At 44.9% G+C, this 22,169-nt stretch overlaps 1 protein-coding gene across 1 annotated transcript; it reads right to left on the bottom strand.

Moving 5' to 3' along the window:
• Nucleotides 1-5,681: 5,681 nt before the first annotated feature.
• Nucleotides 5,682-20,345, bottom strand: LOC120841905. The gene is made up of 5 exons (XM_040212907.1): nt 20,295-20,345; nt 18,353-18,368; nt 16,177-16,318; nt 12,819-13,200; nt 5,682-5,960 (listed from the first exon to the last, which is right to left on the bottom strand). The coding sequence occupies exons 1-5, from the start codon at nt 20,343-20,345 to the stop codon at nt 5,682-5,684; spliced, it is 870 nt and encodes a 289-aa protein (XP_040068841.1).
• Between the last annotated feature and the right edge of the window lie 1,824 nt (nt 20,346-22,169).

The raw sequence follows: 22,169 nt of genomic DNA, 5'->3' as shown, positions 1-22,169 counted from the left end.
AGTGTCTCTTTTATTATCCCTAAAACGACTTAAAGGGGAAAGAACAAGCGCCGATGCATTAAAGACAAATACATGATTTACTTAATTCATTTCGATTCCTTTCAATTCGCTTTGTCATCCTTCTTGATTTCATTAACTCTAATTCGCCTGAGTGGTCACGTAAACGTGACAGCGACCCCCCGAAGACAGCGCGCCCTCTGACGACGGATTTTTGACGCACTTCTGGCGTATTTTCGTCGTTTTTGTGTCGCCGACGTGTTTTCGCTCAAGGACTTTAAAGGTTGACTGAACGATGAGACGTATAAGGCTTTCGCCTTAAAAAAAAAAAAAAGAAAAAGGCATCTGGATGGTACATTTTATGCCGTTTGCATATCTTTTTAAACAAAAAAGATAACAAAAGTCAGAATACAATGAAAGCCATTTTATTTTATTTTATCGTATTTATATTATAAGCGTTAATTCTTTACATTAATAATTACTTTGCTCAAGCCGGCTGAAAAGTATCTAAATGATATTACAAATTACCACAACACAAAAGTAATGAATTACAATTGCAAATTACTACAACACAAAAGTAATGAATTACAACTACAAGTTACCGCAAAAAGTAACTAAAATACTTTCAAATTACTCTTTCATAATCTTTAAAGAAAAGGTATACAAAATTCAATATCATACAAACATTTAATCAAACGTTAGTTACTATCAAGGAGAGCCAACTAGAACTTCTTGTTACATCTTGGGACCAGCTGAGCTTCGAAACTTTCGCCGGAGAGAGATCCTCTTTTGAAGGAAAACGTGTCTATAGCCATGCTGAACAATCTCTCAGCGGCCGCCAACGACGGTAGTCCAGTGTTAAAACGGAAGCTGAACCGAACGAAGGAACTTACTCTACATTTGCAAAGTAACAGCCGTCAACTCTACACCTTGCCAGTGGGCAAAACCAAAGAGAGATACCAACATGCCCGCCCTAACCAAACGGACTTGACCTTGTCTGTCAGTTTTGTGGGTTCACGTCTTTCCGAAATACTTACTACGCTTGCGGTTGATCCTGGATGCGCCTGATATAGGATTGCCTTGCTATTGAGTGTTCCTGTGGGCTGTGTGTGGTGTTACCGACAGGATGCAGCCGCCTCAAGTCTCACGGTGTTTCGTGTCCGCCAGCGGGCGGGTGCCGAAGTCAGAGTACGAGGCCTGATCGGAACGACTAACTATGGCGTCGTGTTCGAGAAAGATCGCGGCCTGTTGTCAGGCCCCCATGTGAATATTTTGAAGGAAGACGAATAAAGGAAGGGAGGCTTTTTGGTTGGTTTCCGAGGCCTTAGCGTGACTCTGCCTAGCGTCGTCAGCTCGCACCGGGGCCCAACGCGACACTGTTTTCTTTGTGTCAATTTTGGGGCAAGGTAATCTTCAAGGGGGACAAAAGCCAAGCTCGGGGAAGCCTATTCCTGGTCAAAGCAACATAAACCCAGGAGGATTTATGTGGCACGACCCTCTAGTCCGACCATCACACGAACCAGCGCCCAGAGACGAAAACCACATTTGTCGTTTCTGTTCGTTATTTCTTAAAGACTCCTTATTTTTTGTGCACGTGCAAGAACTGCTTCTTCTTGTAACCAGTTCCGGGCAAACAAAAAAACATATGCCTGAAAACCCAAATATTAATTGCGAATTTAATTAAGATTACCGCCACTAGGGTAATTCATTACATTACAAAAATTATCTACATCAGAGAGTAACGAGATACATTAGAAATTATTCTAGGAAGTAATTTATTTACAGTAATTAAATTACAGTAATTGCATTTCTGCCACATGTGTTCCAGAGACAGTTCGCGTTGCTGGAAATATGATCGCAGTTATGAAATGTCTGGAAAGTCTGCGACACACTGCCCGGAAAATGCGCTAAAAAGCATTCTTTTTTTCCTTTGTAGCACCCATGTTAGGAATACCGGTATTTTACAAGCATGAAGCGTTACAAAAACTCACTAATTACACTCTGTAATTTTATTCAGGTAAAACGATGAAAAAGTTAATTGTGAAAATCGGTTACTCACCGCAGCAAATTACATGGTATGACGCGAGCACACCACTTGCAAAATATCAAAATATTCAATAATGTCAACACGTATTATTTTTAGCTTTAAAAATGAACCCGAAATTTCGTGCTCTGAACATTATACTTAACAGAAACTTGACAACTGTAAAGGAAAGAAAACGCATACACATGCTACGTTTCACCTGTAGAGGTTGCTGTGTAAAAACAGAAAATCGTCAAGGATGGACGAATTCCTACAATATCCCCTCTCTTGAATTATAAAGCCCGCTCATGAGAAGTTTCTCTCCGCTGGTGCACTTGATGCTGGGGTGGTATCCACGAACTGCGTAACAGCAGTGAGGTACAGGAACTCCTCGCTCTCGCGGTAGAAGGATTATTCTTTCTTGTGACTTGTACGTTTTGGGTTTATTATGCCCGAAGAACGTCTTCTGCTCTTTCCCTGCCAACCAAGAAAACGCTTTCCCGCGACGACTGTTGCATTCCTTACTTTGTCCATGAACAGCATTTTTGGCGAGATAGAACGCTCTAAGGGGACCTGTGGTGAGAGCCAGGTATTTTTTGGCCCAAAGAACAATTTTCAATTTGATTGGCACCTTTTTATAGGAGAGTATTAAGCTCCCGCAAAACATTTAGTGATGCACATCATAGTTTCATTCACTTGTTTACTCTACACTCTGCGGTTACAGAGGCTTTCGGGCCACCTCGGCAAAAATGTAAAGCTGGACGATAGGATATCCGCATTCGATTCGCATCCGCAGCACCTGGCATACGCATCCGATTCGCAATCCGCCAATTCTCAATCACTTTTATCCGCATCCGCCAGTTGACTGCCCATATCCGCGGATGATCTGCGGGTAATCCGCGGATATACGGGGCTCTATACTTATTTTCACCTCAAGAACCATAATAAAAAAAGTCCGGCCCCACGCGGAGCATTGCTAATTTCCCATTTATGTGGAGGACTGAGATATATGTAGGTGCATTTTAGATTAGATATATGTTGTCTTAACAAGACCTACACATTTCAAACACCAAAAGCATGACTTCTCCCTCTGACAACCAAATCTTGTTAGAACTACTTCGCGCCGCGTATGGACAATGCGCAAAACTTGCTTTTTGCTTGAGGGGAAAATGGGTATAGTCGTCTGCAATGCCCAGACGCGGACATGAAAGCTGTGCGTCGGCGTCCATTTTCGCCTTCGTCCGTCTGCTATAGACGTTCTCCGAAATTCAATCTGGGCACTTTGATCACTATCATCCTCTGAGAAATGATATATGTGCCGTACTAATGGCGGCCTTCTGTTTACTTATGACGGAAGAAGTTGAGAATGCTCCTAAGCTGATAATTCGAGGCCTATTGATTCGAGACGTTAGCACTTTGCGGAGCAGGAATTGAATGCAAGAGCTGAGTAAGCGTTCATTTCTAACTCGAGACTGGTCAATCTGTTAGTAGCACACAATCGGCTTCAAAGTCCCTTGATTTAAAACGCTTTTTCAAGATGTATGTGTGGGTTGGCACTTCGTTTTGACTGGTCCCATTATTGTGGACATCGACGCAAATAGAGATCGAGAATGAACTGTACACTGAAGAGCACATTCTAGTTTGCCGTTGACTTACGAAAGTGACGACGCCCGATACAATTCTGGAGGCTACAGGTTCATTTCCGCCATTAGTACGGTAAAGGTGAATCTGCCATTGCGGAAATGCGGAAAGGGTGAGGCCAAACAAGAGTTTGTGACAATAATGCATTTTTCGTAAACGCCTTCCAGCGGCGTGGAGAGATCAAAAGCATGTTTTACCGCATAACAGAAGTAACGACATTCAAGAAGGCTGCGCCCTTGTAGAAAAGGTGCATACACGCTTGGCGCTGCTTAATCAGCCCCACCGGTCCATAGCGTTCGCTACGGTCGGACCTAATGTGAAACGGAGTATGAATAAGAATGTCACCACTGTTTGCCGTGAACACGAGCATGCGCAAAACTCTCCTTGGAGGAGGGCCATTGCTCAAGCGGCTTACTTTTATGCTTGCTCCCGCATTCCGAATACGGAACGCTCAAAACTTTCCTTCTTCTCGGGAAAGCGATATGTTTGAAAATTCCCTAGGACGGCTGGCTATGTTTGCTCTTCATTCAGGTTGACATACGCGTGAACTCCAAAGATTGTTCTCCGGCGACGTGCTACAGCAACAGCATCGTAATCTTCTGTCCGTCCTCTCATTTGGTGGCTGGTTCCGTTGCTGTTACGCCGATAGTTTCACTCGGCCTTCAAAAGGCTTACATTTTTCAAGAGTGTTCCCTATAAAGAAGAGCGGCTCTGGTGCTTTCAACCCCTTTATGACCGAGGCTGCCTCAGAAGCGCTTACGACTCGGCCATCCTTCCTTCACTTTGGACACCACGTAACGAGCAAGGATGAGGAGAGCCTAGGCTTGAGCGAGAGAGCAAGTCAAGTCATGGAGAGCGTTTGCAATTTAATGGCTAACGCCTCCTGCTCAGGTTGGTTCCTAATGCGCATGCGCTGCGTTGTCGCTTAGCGAGGAGGAAAATCATGTGAAAAGGCGGAGACGTTTGCAGACGATTAACGCTTCCGGCCCCTCCTCGCACCTCGTATTGTAAACGCGGCCCATACACCACGTGACCCTTGTACAGCAGTTGGAAACTCTCTGAAACCTAGGAATACTAGCAAGGACGCAACAAGACCAGCGCGTGGGAGCGAAGCGACGAGTTGACGCAAAAACTCGAGTATAAGTACAAGGGTAAGGAGGGCGTTCCCATCGTTCTACGCTGCCAGCCCAACAACTGTTACAGCTCTCATGACAATACCCCTTTCTTCATAACTCTGTTTCTCTCGGGAACGCGTTTTCCACGTTCAGAGTTAAGCTTCACAATATTTGGATTATGTCAGCATATTTAAAAAGGTTTAAATACCAATGTAAATGTTCCTTAGAAAGCCAACCTAGTTACTCTAGCATACAGTCAAGACAAAAGCAAAACTAACTGGTCGACAGCCGTCTGAAAAAAAAGAGAACAACATTGCAAATCTCGTAGAATAAGCATTTTTAAACCTTTATTGTACTAACATACTTTTTTACGAAGAAGCGGCATGCGTTGCGCTTTTTACGTTATTTTTTGTTGAGCTTTTATTTCTACCGGGAATCTGTATTAAAACTTTGTTGGTGAGTCACCATGTTCAGCATGAGTTACAGGACTTTGAATTCTCATTAAAAAATCATTTTTCAAATAAATATGGCAAACTATACATACAGAACTTCGAAAGAAAAGACGTCAACAAAAAACCTGAATGTTTCTTTCTTCTACTTTAAAATAAATCGCGAATGCCACTGGTTTGTATAACAAATCCAAGAACCAAGGTTGCGTGGAAGCATGTCTTTAATAATATCAAACTTGCACTTTATGTTTTCTTTATTGCGAGCTAATTTTTGAGAGATCCATATTGCAGTCTGCACACACACAAAAAAGCTTTTCAGTGCAAAACAAAAATCTTGACACTCGCCTAGACTGCTTATTTGTATCGCGATGCTGAGCACAGACGCCACTAGTACTATCGTTGCGGACGTTGGACCACCGCTTTAATATGTCAAAAGCGCCCGCCTGCTTCTAACGTTTACCCAACAATGTGAGACCTTCCAGAAATCATCGTTATTTTGTCCTTCAAAGTGTTCGTCACGTCAGTTGTGTAGATGTCGGATTCCGGGACGGTGATTGCTGTGAATACACCAGAAGCCTCAAAGCGTGCGTGCCTGGGGCCTACTATTTGAAGTTCCTTGTTAGCAAAAGCGAGGTAATACGCTGGAATGATGAGCACGTAGGTGTTTTCCAACGGCGTTTTGAGCCCCATAGCAAAGTAACCACTGATGGTCACATTGCAGGTCCAAATGAAATCCTGAAAAGACAGAGCAGCATTCGAAGAGTCAATAAGGCTTAGATAAGCTATTTGATGCGCCATTGAGAGATGTCTGAATCATTAAAAACGCATGACCTTTTCCCTACCCGTACACGCTATGACATTAATGCGAAAGGAGTGTTTGTTTGTTGATTTTTAGAAGTACTTGGTCTACTGGAGGTTTTCCAGTCATAGTTAAAATATGCAGTGGCATAGCAACACACGCAGTGATAATATTGTTACATTTGTTTTCTGTGTTCAAGACATAATAATCTATAGCTTACCCACTTTCAAAGAATAATTTGTGTCGATAGTCACTGTTGGAGAAAGAAGACGATCGCGTGGGAATAAAAAGCAGGATCATTTCAATCTTGGATTTTATCAGAGGTAGTCGCCATTCGTCAGTCTCTCCATAAATTAAAACAAGAGCACCGACTTGACACAGCGTAAAAAAATTAAAGACGTTTACAATTCTTCGTAACACCGAATTAGAGCGCAGCTCTTGAGGAGGAGGAGGGGAGGGTATGCCCCTCCTCCCCCTACCCTCCTCTTCGCTTTTTTCCGCTAAATTCGGCGAAAATTTCTCCGCTAAATTTAGCAGGAAAATGTTCGCGCTAAATATATCAGTAAATTTAGGGAAAATTTTCCCGCTAAATTTAGCGGGAAATATAGCAAAAATATGCCCGCCAAACTTGAGGGAAATTTATAAAAAATCTACCCGCTAAAATTACCGGAAAACGCCTACCGGTATAATTAGTGGGGAAATCAACGTCTCGTGAGCGCAACGCAACGCCAATTCAATTTCCCCGGTAAATTTAGCGGAAAAATTTCCATCCTAAATTTAGCGGAAAACGTTTCCCGCGAGATTCAGCAGAGAAATTTTACCGCAAAGTTTAGCGGGGTAATAGGGAGTTTTAGTAGACCGTGTTTCCCCCTCCGCTAGCCCTCCGCTACGAAGACACCGCTACTGCGCCTGCGCGCCGATGGCCTTGGCTGTAGAGTTCCGGGTAGCGGAGGGGGAAACACGGTCTACTAAAGCTCGCTAATATTTCTGCTAAATACACCGGGGAAATTTTCCTGCGAACTTTAGCCTCAAAGTTCCCCGCTAAATTTACTGAGAGAATGTTTCTGCCAAATATAGCGGGGAAATTTAGCGAAACGTTTCCTGCTAAAGTTAGCGGGGAAGCTTAATTGGTGTTGAGGTCACCTGAAGTCAATTTCAATGCTAACTATAGCGGGAAACGTTTCCTGCTAACTATAGTGGGGAAATACACCGCAAAAATTAGCGAAAAAATTTCCCCACTAAATTTCGAGGTAAAAATACTTCATAATAGGGAGTTTTCGTGGACCGCGTTTCCCCCTCCGTTCAGCCCTCCGCAACGAAGAAGCCGCTATTGAGCCTGCGCGCCGATGGCCTTGACTGTGCGGGACGGCGAAAATGATCTGCGAAAACTTCCGCCGACGCCAACGCCTCTCAACCCGGAAACTGGCGCCTAAGAGCTGCGCTACAAAACAATTTCATTCGACGTTTCGCCTCCCATGCGGGAGGCGCTCACCGGCCAAAGCTCACGGACAAAATCTCACCGGACATAAGCTCATCAGACAAAAGCCTACAAAAGCCTTTCAAAAACTTGGACCAAAACTCACCTCCTGTTTTTTTTCTTTTTTTTTTTTTGCGACCCGGGCGAAACACTGGTTGGGCTAAAGTGCGGAGTGCGGACTCGATGAACATTGTACCAATTTTAGAACCGGTGCCCCATCCAATGTACGGTGTGGACAGGCAAAGAAGCTACGATTTGGGACCCATATTTAGGTCACCGAAACTGAGTGGAGCTGGTAAGATCAAGCTTGGGTGACTCAAGGTATGCCGGAACCGTCTGGAAATTATTTACGAGGGGTTCGAGGTGCACCGAAATCTACCAAGACTGCTGGAGGCAGTAGGGAACTGCCTTCGCTATTAACCAACCGATAAATAAACTCGTTTCTACTCTAGACAACAAACTGTGTGCGTGTCACATTAAATTTAGTGTTGCATTTTATTGTCGGACGCATGCACCTATGTTGTCCGCGCTCCTGTTAATTAAGACCAACATAAAATTTTCGTCTGGCGAGCTGATGTCTCGGTCTGTGAAAAAAAATAGGTGAGCTTTTATCCGGTAAGCTTCTGTTCGGTGAGCTCTGTCCGTTGAGCTTTTGGTCGGTGAGCTTATTTCTGAGATTCGTGGGAGTCATCTTCAGTATAGTTACAAAGCAAATGCAGGGTTCAACTTAAGTCAACCCTATTTATCAGGAACGTTCGTATAAGCTTCCTGGAGAGGGCCACGGTTTTGACGCACACGGATTTGTCCCTGTGGACGAACCACGGTTCTATACTCCGCCTCACCCTAGGATGGACTAGGGCCCGAAGGCTGGCGGGCAGAGCACTCCCCCAGAAAAGCTTGCATCCGGATTGCGAAAGAGTGCGCGAGAGAAATTCCGATACGCCGAGTACGAAGAGCACTAATCTTACGCAAGTGCTTTCCTGATGTTATAGTACGCTATCTTACATTGGTGAAGTAAAGGTAGAGAGCGCGAAACTGTTAGCGCAAACGAGCAATCGCCGGTTTTTCCAGTTTTTTCTCTTCGAAACCGTGGTTTCGAAGAGAAAATGTCATCCAAGTTATTATAGCTACGGAAAGAGCTAAATTAGTTCTATAATGTAAGCGATAAAATTTCGTGCTCGCTAATACTATTTAGAAGTAAAATGCGAAATACGCCGATGTCGTGTTCACGCTAACAGTGTCGCGATGTGTACATGGTATTTAGCTTCATAATGATTCATGACACATTTCGTAAATAAGTCAACTGTTTGGAGAAGTTGAAGGGCGCGCAGGCAACATTGACATAAAGTCGTTTCGCCTTAGCCATAACAATCCAAATCAATTCAATCTTTGTGTACGTAAAACGTATCTGGACCCGTACCTCCTTTCCGCACGCGGTCCATAAATATGCCCCCGTGTCGAACCCTCGATTCGACTCATCTTCATTTTTTAAGAGACACTAGCTCTGATACCGGGTTCTGTTCGCCACATCCCTTCCAGACGGAATTTAATCCCTTCAGTAGTCTTCAGTAATGGCAAGCAGACGGAGCCGCGAGGGCTCGATGTGCAGCAAAAAAACTCGCCTCCGCATGGCGGGACTTGGCGCACTAATACGTACGACGGAGCAAATATACCCCGTGGTTTCTAACAGGCTCGTTATTGGACACGCCGGCCTGTAGGATTTGGCTTTAGTCCATAGCTACAGGTATGGACTACAGGTATGAACACTTATAGCAGTTCACGGGGTCCCCTTCTATCCTCAATCGCCAATGTCTTGGCGGCCACAGAGTCAAAAGAATGACCTATTGTCCACGCATGGTCCACACGTTTAGTCTTCAGTCGCGCCGCGTGGGATGCGTACGTGACGTCATGCTTGTGTTCTTTGAGTCTGGTCTTTCTCCTCCGTCCGGTTTCACCAATGTAGGACGCCGGCGGTCACTGCGGGGAGTCTTTTAGATAACGCCTCTCTGGACGTTCGCGGGGTTGGGTCCTTTGGTTTGGAAGCGGAATTCCCAGTAAATCGGTATGGTTTGTGAACAGTTCGAATGCCAAGCTGCCTCAAAGCGCGGCTCAGAGCTTCGGAGACTCCTGTAAAGGGGATGCACATTTATCCTTCTCTCTTTCTCTTTCGTACGGTTGCAAATTTGACGGAGGTTTAGAATAGCGCACGTTTAAGCTTTGCGTATGCAAACAAATTTCGTTGTCGCCACTGCGCATACGCCGAACGATAACCCCGTTTTGCGCTTTGCGTCCGCTATTTTAGCGTGCGCTATTTTTTCGGAAATTGCGTGCATACGCAAAGAGACTTTGCGCTCCTCCAAGGTGGATCCGTGGTAAGGAGTTGGCCAAGACGAGCACAGTTAAGAAATGGCAACTCCCAAGACTATGTCCGAAGCAGCTTTGGCGGCTTCGTGAGCGCCACGTCGGCAGCTTCCTCGCTGCCGACGACTGCAATTTTCAATACAGGACGACAATACACTTGGTTTGGAAATGATCACCGGCAACTTGATGCTTGCGACACGCGAAAATTTATCGGCTAAGGCACGGTATGTGCGAAAGTCAGTACACGAGACCTCTCTTGCCGAGGTGACGCAAGTGGGCACGACCAGTCGACCGCTCCCGTCGCATTCTCATATTTAGGCAAATCTAAAATGTTACTTTGTCTCAAGTTACAGCATTTCGTGTGTGAACTAGAGCTTGTGATTGTATCTTGGTGGCGTTGCAAGCGCGAGATGTTTGGGCTTTTGCTTCGTGGCGGAGAAACGCTATTCTAAAACTCTGTTGCGTAGCGTGCGCTAACGAGAGCGCTAAATTTAGCGGTAGCGCGCGCTGAAACTGCCTACGTTATTCTAAAACTCGCTTTTGTTTCATTTGGTCGTTGACCTCGTCAACAAACCTCTTTGGGTAGTGCCGATTCTTCGAAGCTTGTTGTAAATGAGCCATCTCATTTTCGCCATGAAGACCGTTAGATGGCAAAATAATTGGTCTGACTGCAAACGATCGCATTACAGATTTCTCGTTTTGCCCTGGGTGATGGGACAAAAAAGAAAAATAATTAACTGTTTTACATGGTTTGCGGTACGCACTCGTTTCAATCCTGTGGTTCGATTCGCCTGTCCTCACTACGCATACATGCAGAAAGGGCAAATTCCCATGCTGTTCTGCCTCGGACGTATACTGTATCGCGGAGCGAACACTGTTTAACTCTCGGTGAAAATAGCTAGCACGAGCTCTATCTAAAATGACGAAAGTGTCACCCACGTGTCAGCGGTAAAATTTGACAGAAAACGCAACTCTTTTTTAGTTCTTTCACTTCAATATGCTCCATAACAAGATTGGCAACACTGACAAAAAGATCGAGGTACACCTATAGCATTCCTTATGAGTTGTGAATGCGAAAGCATGCAAGCCGCTCGTCCGCCCCTTTTTCGTCTGCTGCGTATTTTTCGTCTCCGGTCATAGCGTGTGCTCCCCTGGTGACCTTAGGCGCTCCGTGTTAACGCCGCGCTGATGGACACGCAGCGCCATAGGTTGAGCGGTCGTGGAAACTGACAAGCGCAGCGGCCAATGGGGGCCGCGTCGAAGCGCGCCAGCCAATGGAACCGAGGGAAACTAGGTTCCGTTATCGCGCTTCAAACTTATGACGTGAGCTCGCTCCATGAGACAGTTTTTTTTTTTTTTTTTTCACTCCTCGAAGATTACGTTTCAGGACGTTCCCAGGTTGTGGTTTTTAAAAATAAAAAGAGTAGTAGAACTGTTTTAACGGCTGGAGTGCCACAAGGTTCAGTGTTGTCTCCTTTACTTTTTAATTTATATATAAATGATCTCCCTAGTGCTGTTTCACAATGTAAAGTATTTCAGTACGCGGACGACACGGTGTTAGTGTCATGTCATGCAGATTACCTTATCGCCAATCAACATCTTCAAAATGATATTACTTGCACAATGAATTGGTTTACTTCGAACCTGATTAAGGTGAATGCGTCAAAGACAAAACTGGTTTGTTTTAAATCCACTTAAACGGGTTGAACTCCCACTTCCTGTAGCGCTACATACTTCCCGCTGCATATCTTATGATTGTGAAATTATTGAATGTGTCAAATCTGTAAAATAGCTTGGAATATACTTCGATAGCGATTTATCTTGGTGTACACACCTCACGTATTTGTGCAAAAAGTTAAGAAGTGTTTCGTGCTTACTATACAATATAAAATGTTTCTGCCTTTCTCTGTTAGGAAAATGATAGCACAGGCTTTGGGATATAGTTATTTACGGTACGGCATAACACTTTTTATGGGATGTTCGTTGTTCTGGCGCGCAAGAGTTAATTCGTTATTGAAAAGTATTTTGAAAAGTGTCGCGTTTGACATGGAAGACGTTTCAAGTGCAGAAATATTTCAGGAACTTCACATGTCGTCTTTTGAAGGGCTTTTTAGGGAAACCGTCGTGTTGCGTCATTTATGGAGCTCCAATTTCAAAGCCCCGTATGTTCAACAGCGGCCATTGAGGCCATCTCTTCGTTTTGAGGTACCGCGTATTCGAACTCGCTATGGCGAGCGTGTGAGAGAGTATTATGTGCCGCATGTATTTAACCGCCTACCAGAATCAATGCTCCTTATAACGTCCCGAAAAAAACTTAGGAATGCATTACGCAACTTAGAGGAATAAAGTCAAATTTCAAAGTGCAATGCTTTTTTTTTTCCCGTTCATTTTTTTTTTTTCTTTTAACATTGCGGTTGCAATGTGTGCAAGGTGTTTGTTGGGTGTGTATATCTTTTTGGTTTGTGTTAAGGCGCACTGAGGTTTCAAAAGAACGAGAACGAGAGTGTAAATTGCTTGTCAATTAATGTTCTTCTTTATCTAATCTGTATGATGTCGTCACCTGCCGAGCCAGGTACACAAGCCCTTGAGGCTTATTCCGGCTCGCTATTGTGTATTGAAAAATGATTGTTCTATCAATAAAGCTATGTTCTATGTTCTATGTTAATGCATTCGCATTAATAACCGGGCTTCCCATCGGACGCCCGTTCACCTCATGATACATTTCTCCACGTCATTTGTTACCACTTCGGTACCACTTTTGATGTATGGGTAGCATAGGACGCTAAACATACCGGTCGGAGACGCACTCCATGGCACCATACTACTATATAAGAAAAGGAAAACAAAGTGGCCACGACAAAAAAAAATATAATGCAAAGTCAGACATGAATTTCTACTCTCTCCGACAATATATAGGGGACAGTGTTACTGTGAAGGCAAATAGCGAAATACGTACCTTCTTAGTGGTTGTGGCGTACCATTCCACTTGAACGGTCCTATTAGGAGGGACGCTGACACCTGTGGCGACGGTGAACGTCTTGAGTTTCGTCTCAGTGTCTGTTTTGGCAGTTTCTTTGTCGTACTTAAGTCCGACGCTGCCACTCAGCCCGAGGGTTTCTTTGAATGTCACACCTCCCGACACCTCAAAGCCAAGGCTGAATCCTTGTTTCACCGTGTAAGACGATTTTTCTTTGCGAATAGTAGAATGTGTGACGGTATACGTTTGACTTGCATCCGCTTGATTGTCATAGAGATTGGCGTACAGAAGAGTGCGTGTACTGCTGCTTGTTTTTGTTTCACCAATCTTTATAGGGCCCCTTTCGATTTTTACCTGAAATCTTTGAAAGAAAAGGCACGATTAAAATGATCCAATTGCAGTCATTCACAAGGTAAAAACGGCATCCTGTAGCACGTCAGAAAACGCCAAATTTAGCACAAGCTTGGCAATCTCAGGGGCCTCGCTTGGGCCTTGTACGGCTTTGGTCAAAGGCGATGTTAACGCGAGACCATTTTAGAGCGCAGCTCTTAGGCGCCCGTTTCCGGCTTCAACGACGTCGCCGTCGCCGTCGGCGTAACCGCGCGTTGCATTATGAGACGTTTCCGATAATAACGTCACACGTGACGTCACGTGTTACGTCATGAGGGTTGCGAGTGACGTCACGAAGGTGACTCGTAAAGGTCACAAGGAAGGTCACGATCCTCACAGTGAAGGTCACGCGAAGGTCACGATCTTCACGGCGTCTTTACGAGTGACGTCACGAGGGAGGAGGAGGTGGAGGGAGGAGAATGAGAAGGAACATTGAGGAGGGGAGGAAGGGAGGAGGAGGGAAGAAGAAGGGGAGGGGAGAAGCAGGAATAGAGGAGGAGGAGGGGAGGAGGAGAGGGTACGGAGGAGGAGGAGGTGCATACCCTCCTCTCCGTACCCTCCCCTCCTTCTCCTCAAGAGCTGCGCTCTAATTCGGCTTTACAGGGTGTTGTAAACGTTTTTCTTTTTTTTTTTCTTCGGAGTTTACATGGCTTTTTTCTGGCTCGCCACATAACTGCGGCCCAAATGCCAGACTTGAACCAGAAGTCGCCACATATAAACCGAAAAACCAGCGGTGAAGCCAACATCTGGCACTCATGATATGGCATTCTAGGCCCAAAGTTCAAAAAAAAAATTAAAGACGTTTACAATTTTCTGTAATGCCGAATTAGAGAGCAGCTCTTAAGGAGGATAAGGGGAAGGTACGGGGAGGGGTATGCCCCCCTTCCCCTCCGTACCCTTCACTCTTTGTATCCTGCTCCCCTCCCACTTAGCAAGGAAATTTTCACATAATGCAAAGCGCGGTTACGCCCGCTTGCATTATTCCCATAATGCAACGCGCGGGGTTACGCCGACGCCGACGACGACGGCGACGCCGCTCAAGCCGGAAACGGGCGCCTAGGAGCTGCGTTCTAAAACAAAACACCAGAAGTTAAGCCCCTGCCACTTGTTGTCGATGTAGGGCCAAAGATGCCAGATGACAGCCGAACTACCGACAATGAAATCTAAAGGCCCGTTCACACTTGCGACCTCTTGGAACCGAGTGCCTTGTAACCTTTTAATACCTCTTACGACGAGAGGACACACTGGCGCCATCTATTGGGTAGCAGTAAAAACTGGGCGGTCTGGCATGTTTTCTATATCTCTCGCGCATTATCCTTTCTTTCTTGGCTCGAAAAACTTGTCAACGTCATAAACGATCCTTTCTTATAGGTATTACGCACATTTTATCTCGGGAATTCCGCAAAACCTTTTCTCTTGTGAAATGCGGTTCCAGGGTCACCGGATAGACGGCGCCAGTATGCCAGTGTGTCCTCTCGTCCTAAGCAATTTTAAGAGGTTTCAACAGCTCTCGTCCCTCTCGGTCGTACTCCGTTGCAAGTGTGTCAACGGGTCTTCACTCGTGCACTTGTTTGGAGAATTGATGTCAAGAAACGCAGACTCCGGCCAAAGAAGGTCATTTTAGCTCTACCTTTTCTTTAGGGCTTTAAGGCCTAAGTGGTCGGGACAAAAACAAATTTCGGACCAAAGAACTGTGCTACCTAGGGTAGGGAGGAGCTTCAGTTGTCCCGCTTCCTGTGCGAGCTCCTTACCCCCGACTATGCTTCGGCATTTCGTGCACCTCGAGCAGGCGCACGTAGCCAAAGCACGGTTGAAGTCCCGAAGCCCGTACAGGAGGCCGGATATTCGGAAGAGACACGCTTGCTATTTTCACTTTGTCAGAAACTATATACATTTTCGAACTAAGGAAGGAATTAATAAACCGTTGATCAATGTACGTGCAGGTATCATACTCTCGCTAGCAATACAGTGTTGGGCAAGAGCAACCTGGGGTGCGTTTCACCGTGGGAATATCGGCAGGTTATAGTTTTCTAATCAGTAACTGCTTAATCTCTTTTTTCAGCGGTCTGTAGCAACACAGCGTGTTCTGAGGTGCACGTCTCTCAGTCTTTAAGCTCTTTCTGCCGCCTTTCTTTAGTCCAGCCGAATGATTCTTTCCCGTAATCTATTATCTCTCTCCATTCTAGGGAGCTCTAGTATGTATATATATATATATATGTCGGGCGGTGTTCGAAGTTGCCAGAAACGAATTTGAGACGTCCGGCCCGGAGCTTAGGCGAAAGGCATCTCGTCTTCTTTTTATTTTTGTCGCACCTCCTCCCGAGATCCACGGACCGAGCCAGAGCGAGAGTCTGCACGAACAACTCGGGCTCGCTGTGCTCGGTTCTGTGGCGCGCTCATTGTTTTGATATAGAGCGTGAAATATTTATTTTTGTGTAAGCCAGGTATTAAAAGCTGCGACTTTACATATATATATATATCTTGTTGCTCCAGTAAAGGGGTATTCACACGAAGGAGAACTCCGCGGTCGGATGTCGTGACGTCAACAACCCGGGAAACTCCGTCCCCGGCTCCGCCGCGCGCACCTGCGGAGCTCTCATGCTAAAAGTACGAAGCCTCCGCGGCTCGGCCACGGAGGAGAACGGGAGAACGGCGTCGCGAGGCGTCAAAAAGGGATGGCGTATGTCTCACGTGATGCGCGCTCCGCGGAGGAAAGGAGCGGATTTCTCCTTCGTGTGGATACCCCATAAGGTACAAAAATTGTATGCCTGGATTTTGCGGCCGAATCCCCCAATGTGAATATCGGATAGGAGCAAAACGACCTGTTCTTACACTATATGGATAACACCGTGTTGCAAAAACAAGTTCTAAAAAAAGACTTGACGTAGAAGAAAAATGCACTAATGTACTTCAAATTCCGTGAGAGTTAAGGCTGAGTTTTAGTTACTTTTTAGTAGAGAAGAGTTTTTTCATTTCTTGATGCTCCGACTTCATATCAGTCCACGACACACCGACACCGTAGACTTTTTGAAACACATCAACAAACTTATTCATTGCTTCCTCGAGAGTAAAGACCTTCGCTGTGTCCTCTGCAGAAGAGAGAATCAAAGCATTTAAGCAGGCCGAAGTGTTCTTATTCATAAAACTCACAAATGTTTCCTAATATAGAATACCTTTATCCAGGAGAGAAGGGAAAATGAAATTAAATTAAATTCATCATTCATACCAGAAAGTAATGTTGGGCCGGTTGCTGACCGTTCATGGTAAAAGCAACCCGAATAGAAACTAGGACAAAGGTAGAGAGATGGCATGAGCAAGCGACATGGATCTACATTTAAAACAGAAACCCATCATCAAGAAAGCTAGTTGACGCATATTATATAACAAAGAAGGAATCCCCTTGTGTAAGCCAAACTTCTATAGTTCCGCTAAAAACCGAGGTGACATTCTTTAAAATACATTTTGACATTCTTTGTCATTTTTTTTTTCCGGTGTTCGTTTTGCTAGTGGGGTCTCGAGCTCGGAAATGAGAATTAAATAATAATGTCATTATACCATGTACTATAGTCAGCGACAGGTTAAGAAATGTAGGACGTGTTATATTATGTTTACGGCGTCGTGATTTGTCTTTTGGAGTTGTTATCAGGTAACGTCACAATGTCATTGCTTGCGAAGCGATGTGGACATGTTCTGCACTCGACACGTCCTGCGTTCCTGAGGTTGACAATGACCTTAGGAATGTGTAACGCTTATTTGTATTAGAAGTGATGTGTGCGTATTTATTTTATTTTCTGAATAAACTTCAGTTGTCAGAACATAGTTCTGTCCTTTATTATTTTTTTTTTACTTTTTTTTTATTCGCGGAGCGTTTATGAATATTTTCGAATACTACACTGCGCTTAACCCTAGATGCGAGCGCTACGAGACAGAGTACAATGAAGAAAGATCTAAAACGCAACGTCACGGCGTTTGTCTTTCTTCTCTGCGTATGTCACTCCCCGCTAAACCAGTAAAGCGTGGTGGATATGCCGTGACGATGCGCTTTTTCTTACTCGTGTGGTCATGTCTATCACAATAGCCTCCTCTATACTGCAAAGCCTGGCAGATCGTCACGAGACGCGGCCGCCGAAAGTGAAAAGGTAGAGCGGCAGACAAGATTCACGTAACGGGCGCCCCGCTGCGGCGAGACGCCGGAACACACTTGTCCCGAGCGACGGAATGTCCGCTCCTGCTTCTCGCGTTCCTAGGGCTACCGCTTCTTTTCTCGTTGGGTTTGAAAACCATATTTCGGGTCCTCGCCGCTGCAAAAGCTGTGCGCTAGATACCAGACTCTGAGAAATGCTCTGTGCTACTAAATCCTTTGCGCGCTCCAAATCTGCGACCGGGCACTCTGTGGCTCCGTCATCGAACTGACAGGCTTTGTGAGTATAGAGGAGGCTATGGTATCACGTATGCTTTGACTGTTCCCTCACCGATGCTAAAACAAAGCATAAAATATAAGCAAGCCCGTTTAACATCACGTTAAGTATCCAATAGGGCTGCGTAACGTAACGGTACAGCCGCCTAAATCCTAACATGTTTACAGAACTTCACAATTAACCTTGATGAAATAAAAAAAAAAACTTTCCGAAGAAAAAACAATCTTGCTTGTGATTCGCAAATTTGTCAAAGAACTTCCAAGCTCCTTGCGGACACCAGCAGGGTGCTGCGAGAGTACAGCCACTTCGTGTGGGTGTTCACATATAACACTCCGTAGGGCACGATGAAAATAGTTGTCAAGTACGTCACTGACATCTTAAGAAACATAAGGCGTAGCAAGTTCTGGGAGTGTTGTTATTGCCCAGAGGCCAATGAGGTTGCGGCATAAAAATACAAGAGTGTTGGACGACAAACCACGAATCAAGAAGCTTGAAGATAATCGGTCACGCCTAGTGTTTTCTTGGGCTGTCTGTTACTGTACTGTAAAATTTTTCATGATACTTCTTGATTGCAATAGTTGAAGGTGCATCATTAAGTAGATTTGTGCCACTTATTAAAGGCAAAAATAAAAGTTGAATTGAGTTATGAACTTTATTTCGTTGAAATAGTATGCGAATGAAAAATGAAAAGAAGCCTCGACTCACCTTCAACTTTCGAAGCCTGAAATTGATAAACATACATATTTTTGTGGCAACTGAATATTTAAAAGTAAACACTTCGGTAGTTCGAAATAACAATTATTATGAAAGAGAAAATAACCAAAAAATAATACGGAGCCCGCGTCTACGCCAGCATCACTATGACGTCAAAAAGAATAGCGTGCAGGGTAGCGCGCTGGCAGAACACGTCCTGAAAGAGGGCCATACAATCGGATTCAACTGTTTTATTCTTGCCACGGAAAGAAACTGGCGAAGACGCCTTTTATTAGAGTCCTGGTACATTCAGAACACCGAAAATAACGTTAACCGGTCAGCTCGGACACTTCCAAGCGCCTATGTGTCCGGTTTCCGGTGCGTCACGCGAGGCGCTACGAACCATCAAACACGTGCAGAAACAACGGCCGCTTTAAAGGAGCCAACAACATTGGGCAATTTGCAAAAAGACGACAAGGACGAAAACAGTCACCCGCCAACAAGGGGCCGAACTGGCCTTGAAACGACGGGTTTCGTCTTATTTGTTGTGGTTAGAGTTTTTCCTTTTACATTAAGAACTGAATATTATATATACAATTTTAAGGATATGACAGAAACTTAATGTTTATGAGATTAATACTTCGCATATATAAGTGTCATGTCCAGAATATAAGTTTTGTATTCTAATAACAAACTTACAAAGTGTAGATGGCTTCTTGTTTTAAATAAAGTTTGCATACGTTCAGTAATTTTTGTATGAAATTCCTTTAGATGTTGAAGTGGCCCTTTAAAACTGGAGGGCCACTGCGAACTGGCTTGATGTTTTCGCGGAAACGGACCTCATTGAACGTAGGAACATGGAGGAGAAATGTCTTTCTAGGAATTCGAACTATATTGGGAGTTATGAGCGAATTGCAACTACAAGAAAAAAGCAAAAAATATTTTGGTCGGTAACGCAGTTGGGAAAACTAGGTGATTGGAGGTTTGGAGCGAGGCAGCTGTCCAAATGGTTGCGGGTTAGGCTCATGGCTGCCACGCCGAGGACGTGTTCGCATGGTCGCCTAAAGCCCCTTGCATTGTCGTAACTTCAGACCCCGACCATGATCGGCGTTACGAATGGACCTGGACTGTTTATACTTCGGCGTCGGCAAAGCCAACGCTCGCTGGAGTAGAGCACTGTCGTCCACTACACCGCGCCCCGTCATAGAATTCCGCACGATGAGATCAAATCAGCAATCCGGGCCGGGGAATCGCACTGTGATAGGTTTGAAAAAAAAAAAGAAAAAAAGGAAATGCTGGGAATAACAAGTGCAAATAACCATTTATTTTCTTGAGATTCAGCGAAACAATTTAATGAAATGACCGCTCTTACTTCAAAATGACTGACTGTGACTGTTCCCTAGCCCTATGGCCTAGGGAACAGTCACACTCACAATGCAGTTGCATGCATTCATTTGGTTTCAAAGCGAGTTTCGGTTTGCTTCAACTTGCATGGTGCCGATTTCGAAACTATGCACTCCTGCGAAAATGAAACATGATTCTTTATTGGGACAAGACGGGACGGCAAAAAGCGGACTTCAAGAAACAGGACTGTCCCGGCCATAACGGGACGTCTGATAACGTTAATTTTGAAGCATTCGAAGATATTACTAGGCTACTTCACTGACACTCCATATCATCCGCGCGCAGCCGATCCTACCGAGTAAAATTTTTTTAGCACGTTTCGCGCACGAAGTGCTTACTATGAATTACTGCGATTATGTTTATATGCTGCTTTAACGCCGTACTAACACTGGCGGCTGAACCGTATTCGCAAAGCGGTTGCGAACGCGGTTGCTTAAAAAAGCAGTACAAATTCACGCACATTTGACGATGAAGACGAGCGGATCCGCTCCACGGTGAAATTCAAGCGCCGCGTTATGAATTCAGCATAAAAGTAGTCGATTCGACTTACGAAAGCTGCAGTAAACAGAATGAGGCCACACAGCAGTGTTTGGACAGTCATGGTTGTACTGAGTCCGGACAAAGTTGGACACCCAAGGTAGAAACCCCGATGCACCAATGGAACTCGATCGGTGCACCTACAATATATTTATAGAGTATCGAGACAACGTCGACTATGAAGATGTAAAAAACGGTTAAAGTGCAGGCGAGCTGGTGGATATTTACCATGATGCAACTTAACCCGAGACTGGGGTAGAAACAGAAACTTAAAAGTAGAAGGGACAGAGACAAGTGAAGAAGAGAACGTCTCAAACGCAGCTAAAAGATTTATTTAGTCCCACATCCTTATATACTCACAACCACAAGGTCACCCAAACACTCAACATGCCTCTTTCAAAGACACAACACACCAGGAGAAGAAAAAAAAAACAAAAAAACAAAGACAACAATGCCAAGGGACGCCCCCTTTGTTTGGGTGACCTTGTGGTTGTGAGTATATAAGGATGTGGGACTAAATAAATCTTTTAGCTGCGTTTGAGACGTTCTCTTCTTCACTTGTCTCTGTCCCTTCTACTTCTAAGTTTTTGTTTCTACCCCAGTCTCGGGTTAAGTTCCATCATGGTATGAAGATGTGACGCTTTAGGTTTTAATATCACCCTGCGACCCACCCGCGCACTCTTAGGTAACAGCAAATGCGCCGTAGGGAGAGTCGTATTTCCGTTCACCTCACTTGAAATCTGCCCCGGTTCAATGAATCGTGAGCCGAGAGTTATTCGACTTTTGTGTTTTTGTGCTCTTAAGATTACGCAAGTTTTATTGTAGAGAAAAAGGAAATGGGCGCAGTCAACCGACGCAGCCGCTTTCGTTCAGCGCGATTAAATTAAAGCGGATATTTTAACTTGTAACGTTTCTTTTTTTTAAACATTTCTTTCGGCGACCCCTCCGAGAAAATTCTGCTCAGTCACACAAAATGAATTCGCAAACGCGAGAGAGTAGTAAGTGTGTAAATTGAGAAGGCAGAACTAAACTCCGAATGTCCCCCAGGGTATCAAACCCGCGACCTGAAGATTGTGAGCTAGACACTCAGTCATACAGCCGACTCCAAAGCGTGTGGAGAGGTAGTTAACAAGTACGATAACATTGGATTCACCGACGGGCACCGCGGAGCGTGAAAGAGGCGCCAGCGGCTGGTTCCGACACCCGGTGTGCGAGGGCTCGTGAAGCCGAGGCGCAATCGGACGCTAGCTCTGACTTGTGCCTGCAATTGTGCAGGGATTACATATCGATTTCAACAGAGAACGTACTTTCTAAAGAAGTACTTTTGGCAAGTATCCAGTGTCTCTCTTCATATTGTCGACGCTTCATTGGACAATTTGACCCAGATCGCTCAACCGCTAATCCTGCTCTTCAATAAAAACAAAACAAAGCAAACCGTTTTCTATGGCGCACAATGAATATCTTTTCCACACTTGAAGGCTGAACTTGCGTTATGTCCCATCCTCGACCATTTTGATGACTCAGCATCTACAGAAATTCGCGCGGACGACAGTGGCCACGGCGTTCAGTCGTCTTTGCGCAGTACCAACCCAACCAAGAGCACACCATAGCCTATGCCAGCAGGCTGTTTTCCTCGGCGGAGCGCAACAACACAATTTTAGAAAGGGAATGTCTAGCCGTCGTACGGTCAATTGCCAAATTTGTTGCACACATTAAACTGAGACGCCAGGAAACAAGGGACAGCGCTTAGCGAGGGACAGGTAGGCCAAGAGGGCTCGTTCCGCTAAAACCAAGGGCTCTGTGAGGGAACGAGAGGTTCGTGTCAATTTAATCAGCCGAGCATGACCTTCATAGAAGAAACTTCGAAATTTCATCGCATTTCGGGTAG

The sequence above is a fragment of the Ixodes scapularis genome, unplaced genomic scaffold, assembly GCF_016920785.2.
Source record: "Ixodes scapularis isolate PalLabHiFi unplaced genomic scaffold, ASM1692078v2 ptg000720l_1___fragment_3__unscaffolded, whole genome shotgun sequence".
In the NCBI taxonomy this organism is placed as follows: Eukaryota; Metazoa; Arthropoda; class Arachnida; order Ixodida; family Ixodidae; genus Ixodes; species Ixodes scapularis.
The sequence above is the reverse complement of the archived record's forward strand: the minus strand, read 5'-3'. Positions and strand labels throughout refer to the sequence as shown.

What these genes read in the sequence shown, in the direction of transcription:
- LOC120841905 (XM_040212907.1), bottom strand. Translation starts at nt 20,345, where the DNA reads ATGACTGTCCAAACACTGCTGTGTGGCCTCATTCTGTTTACTGCAGCT. An exon ending in AAACTCTTCTCTACTAAAAA is followed by an intron (nt 13,201 to 16,176) that starts GTAACTAAAACT and finishes TTTCTTTCAAAG; the next exon opens with ATTTCAGGTAAAAATCGAAA. An exon ending in ACGCCACAACCACTAAGAAG is followed by an intron (nt 5,961 to 12,818) that starts GTACGTATTTCG and finishes CTGTCTTTTCAG; the next exon opens with GATTTCATTTGGACCTGCAA.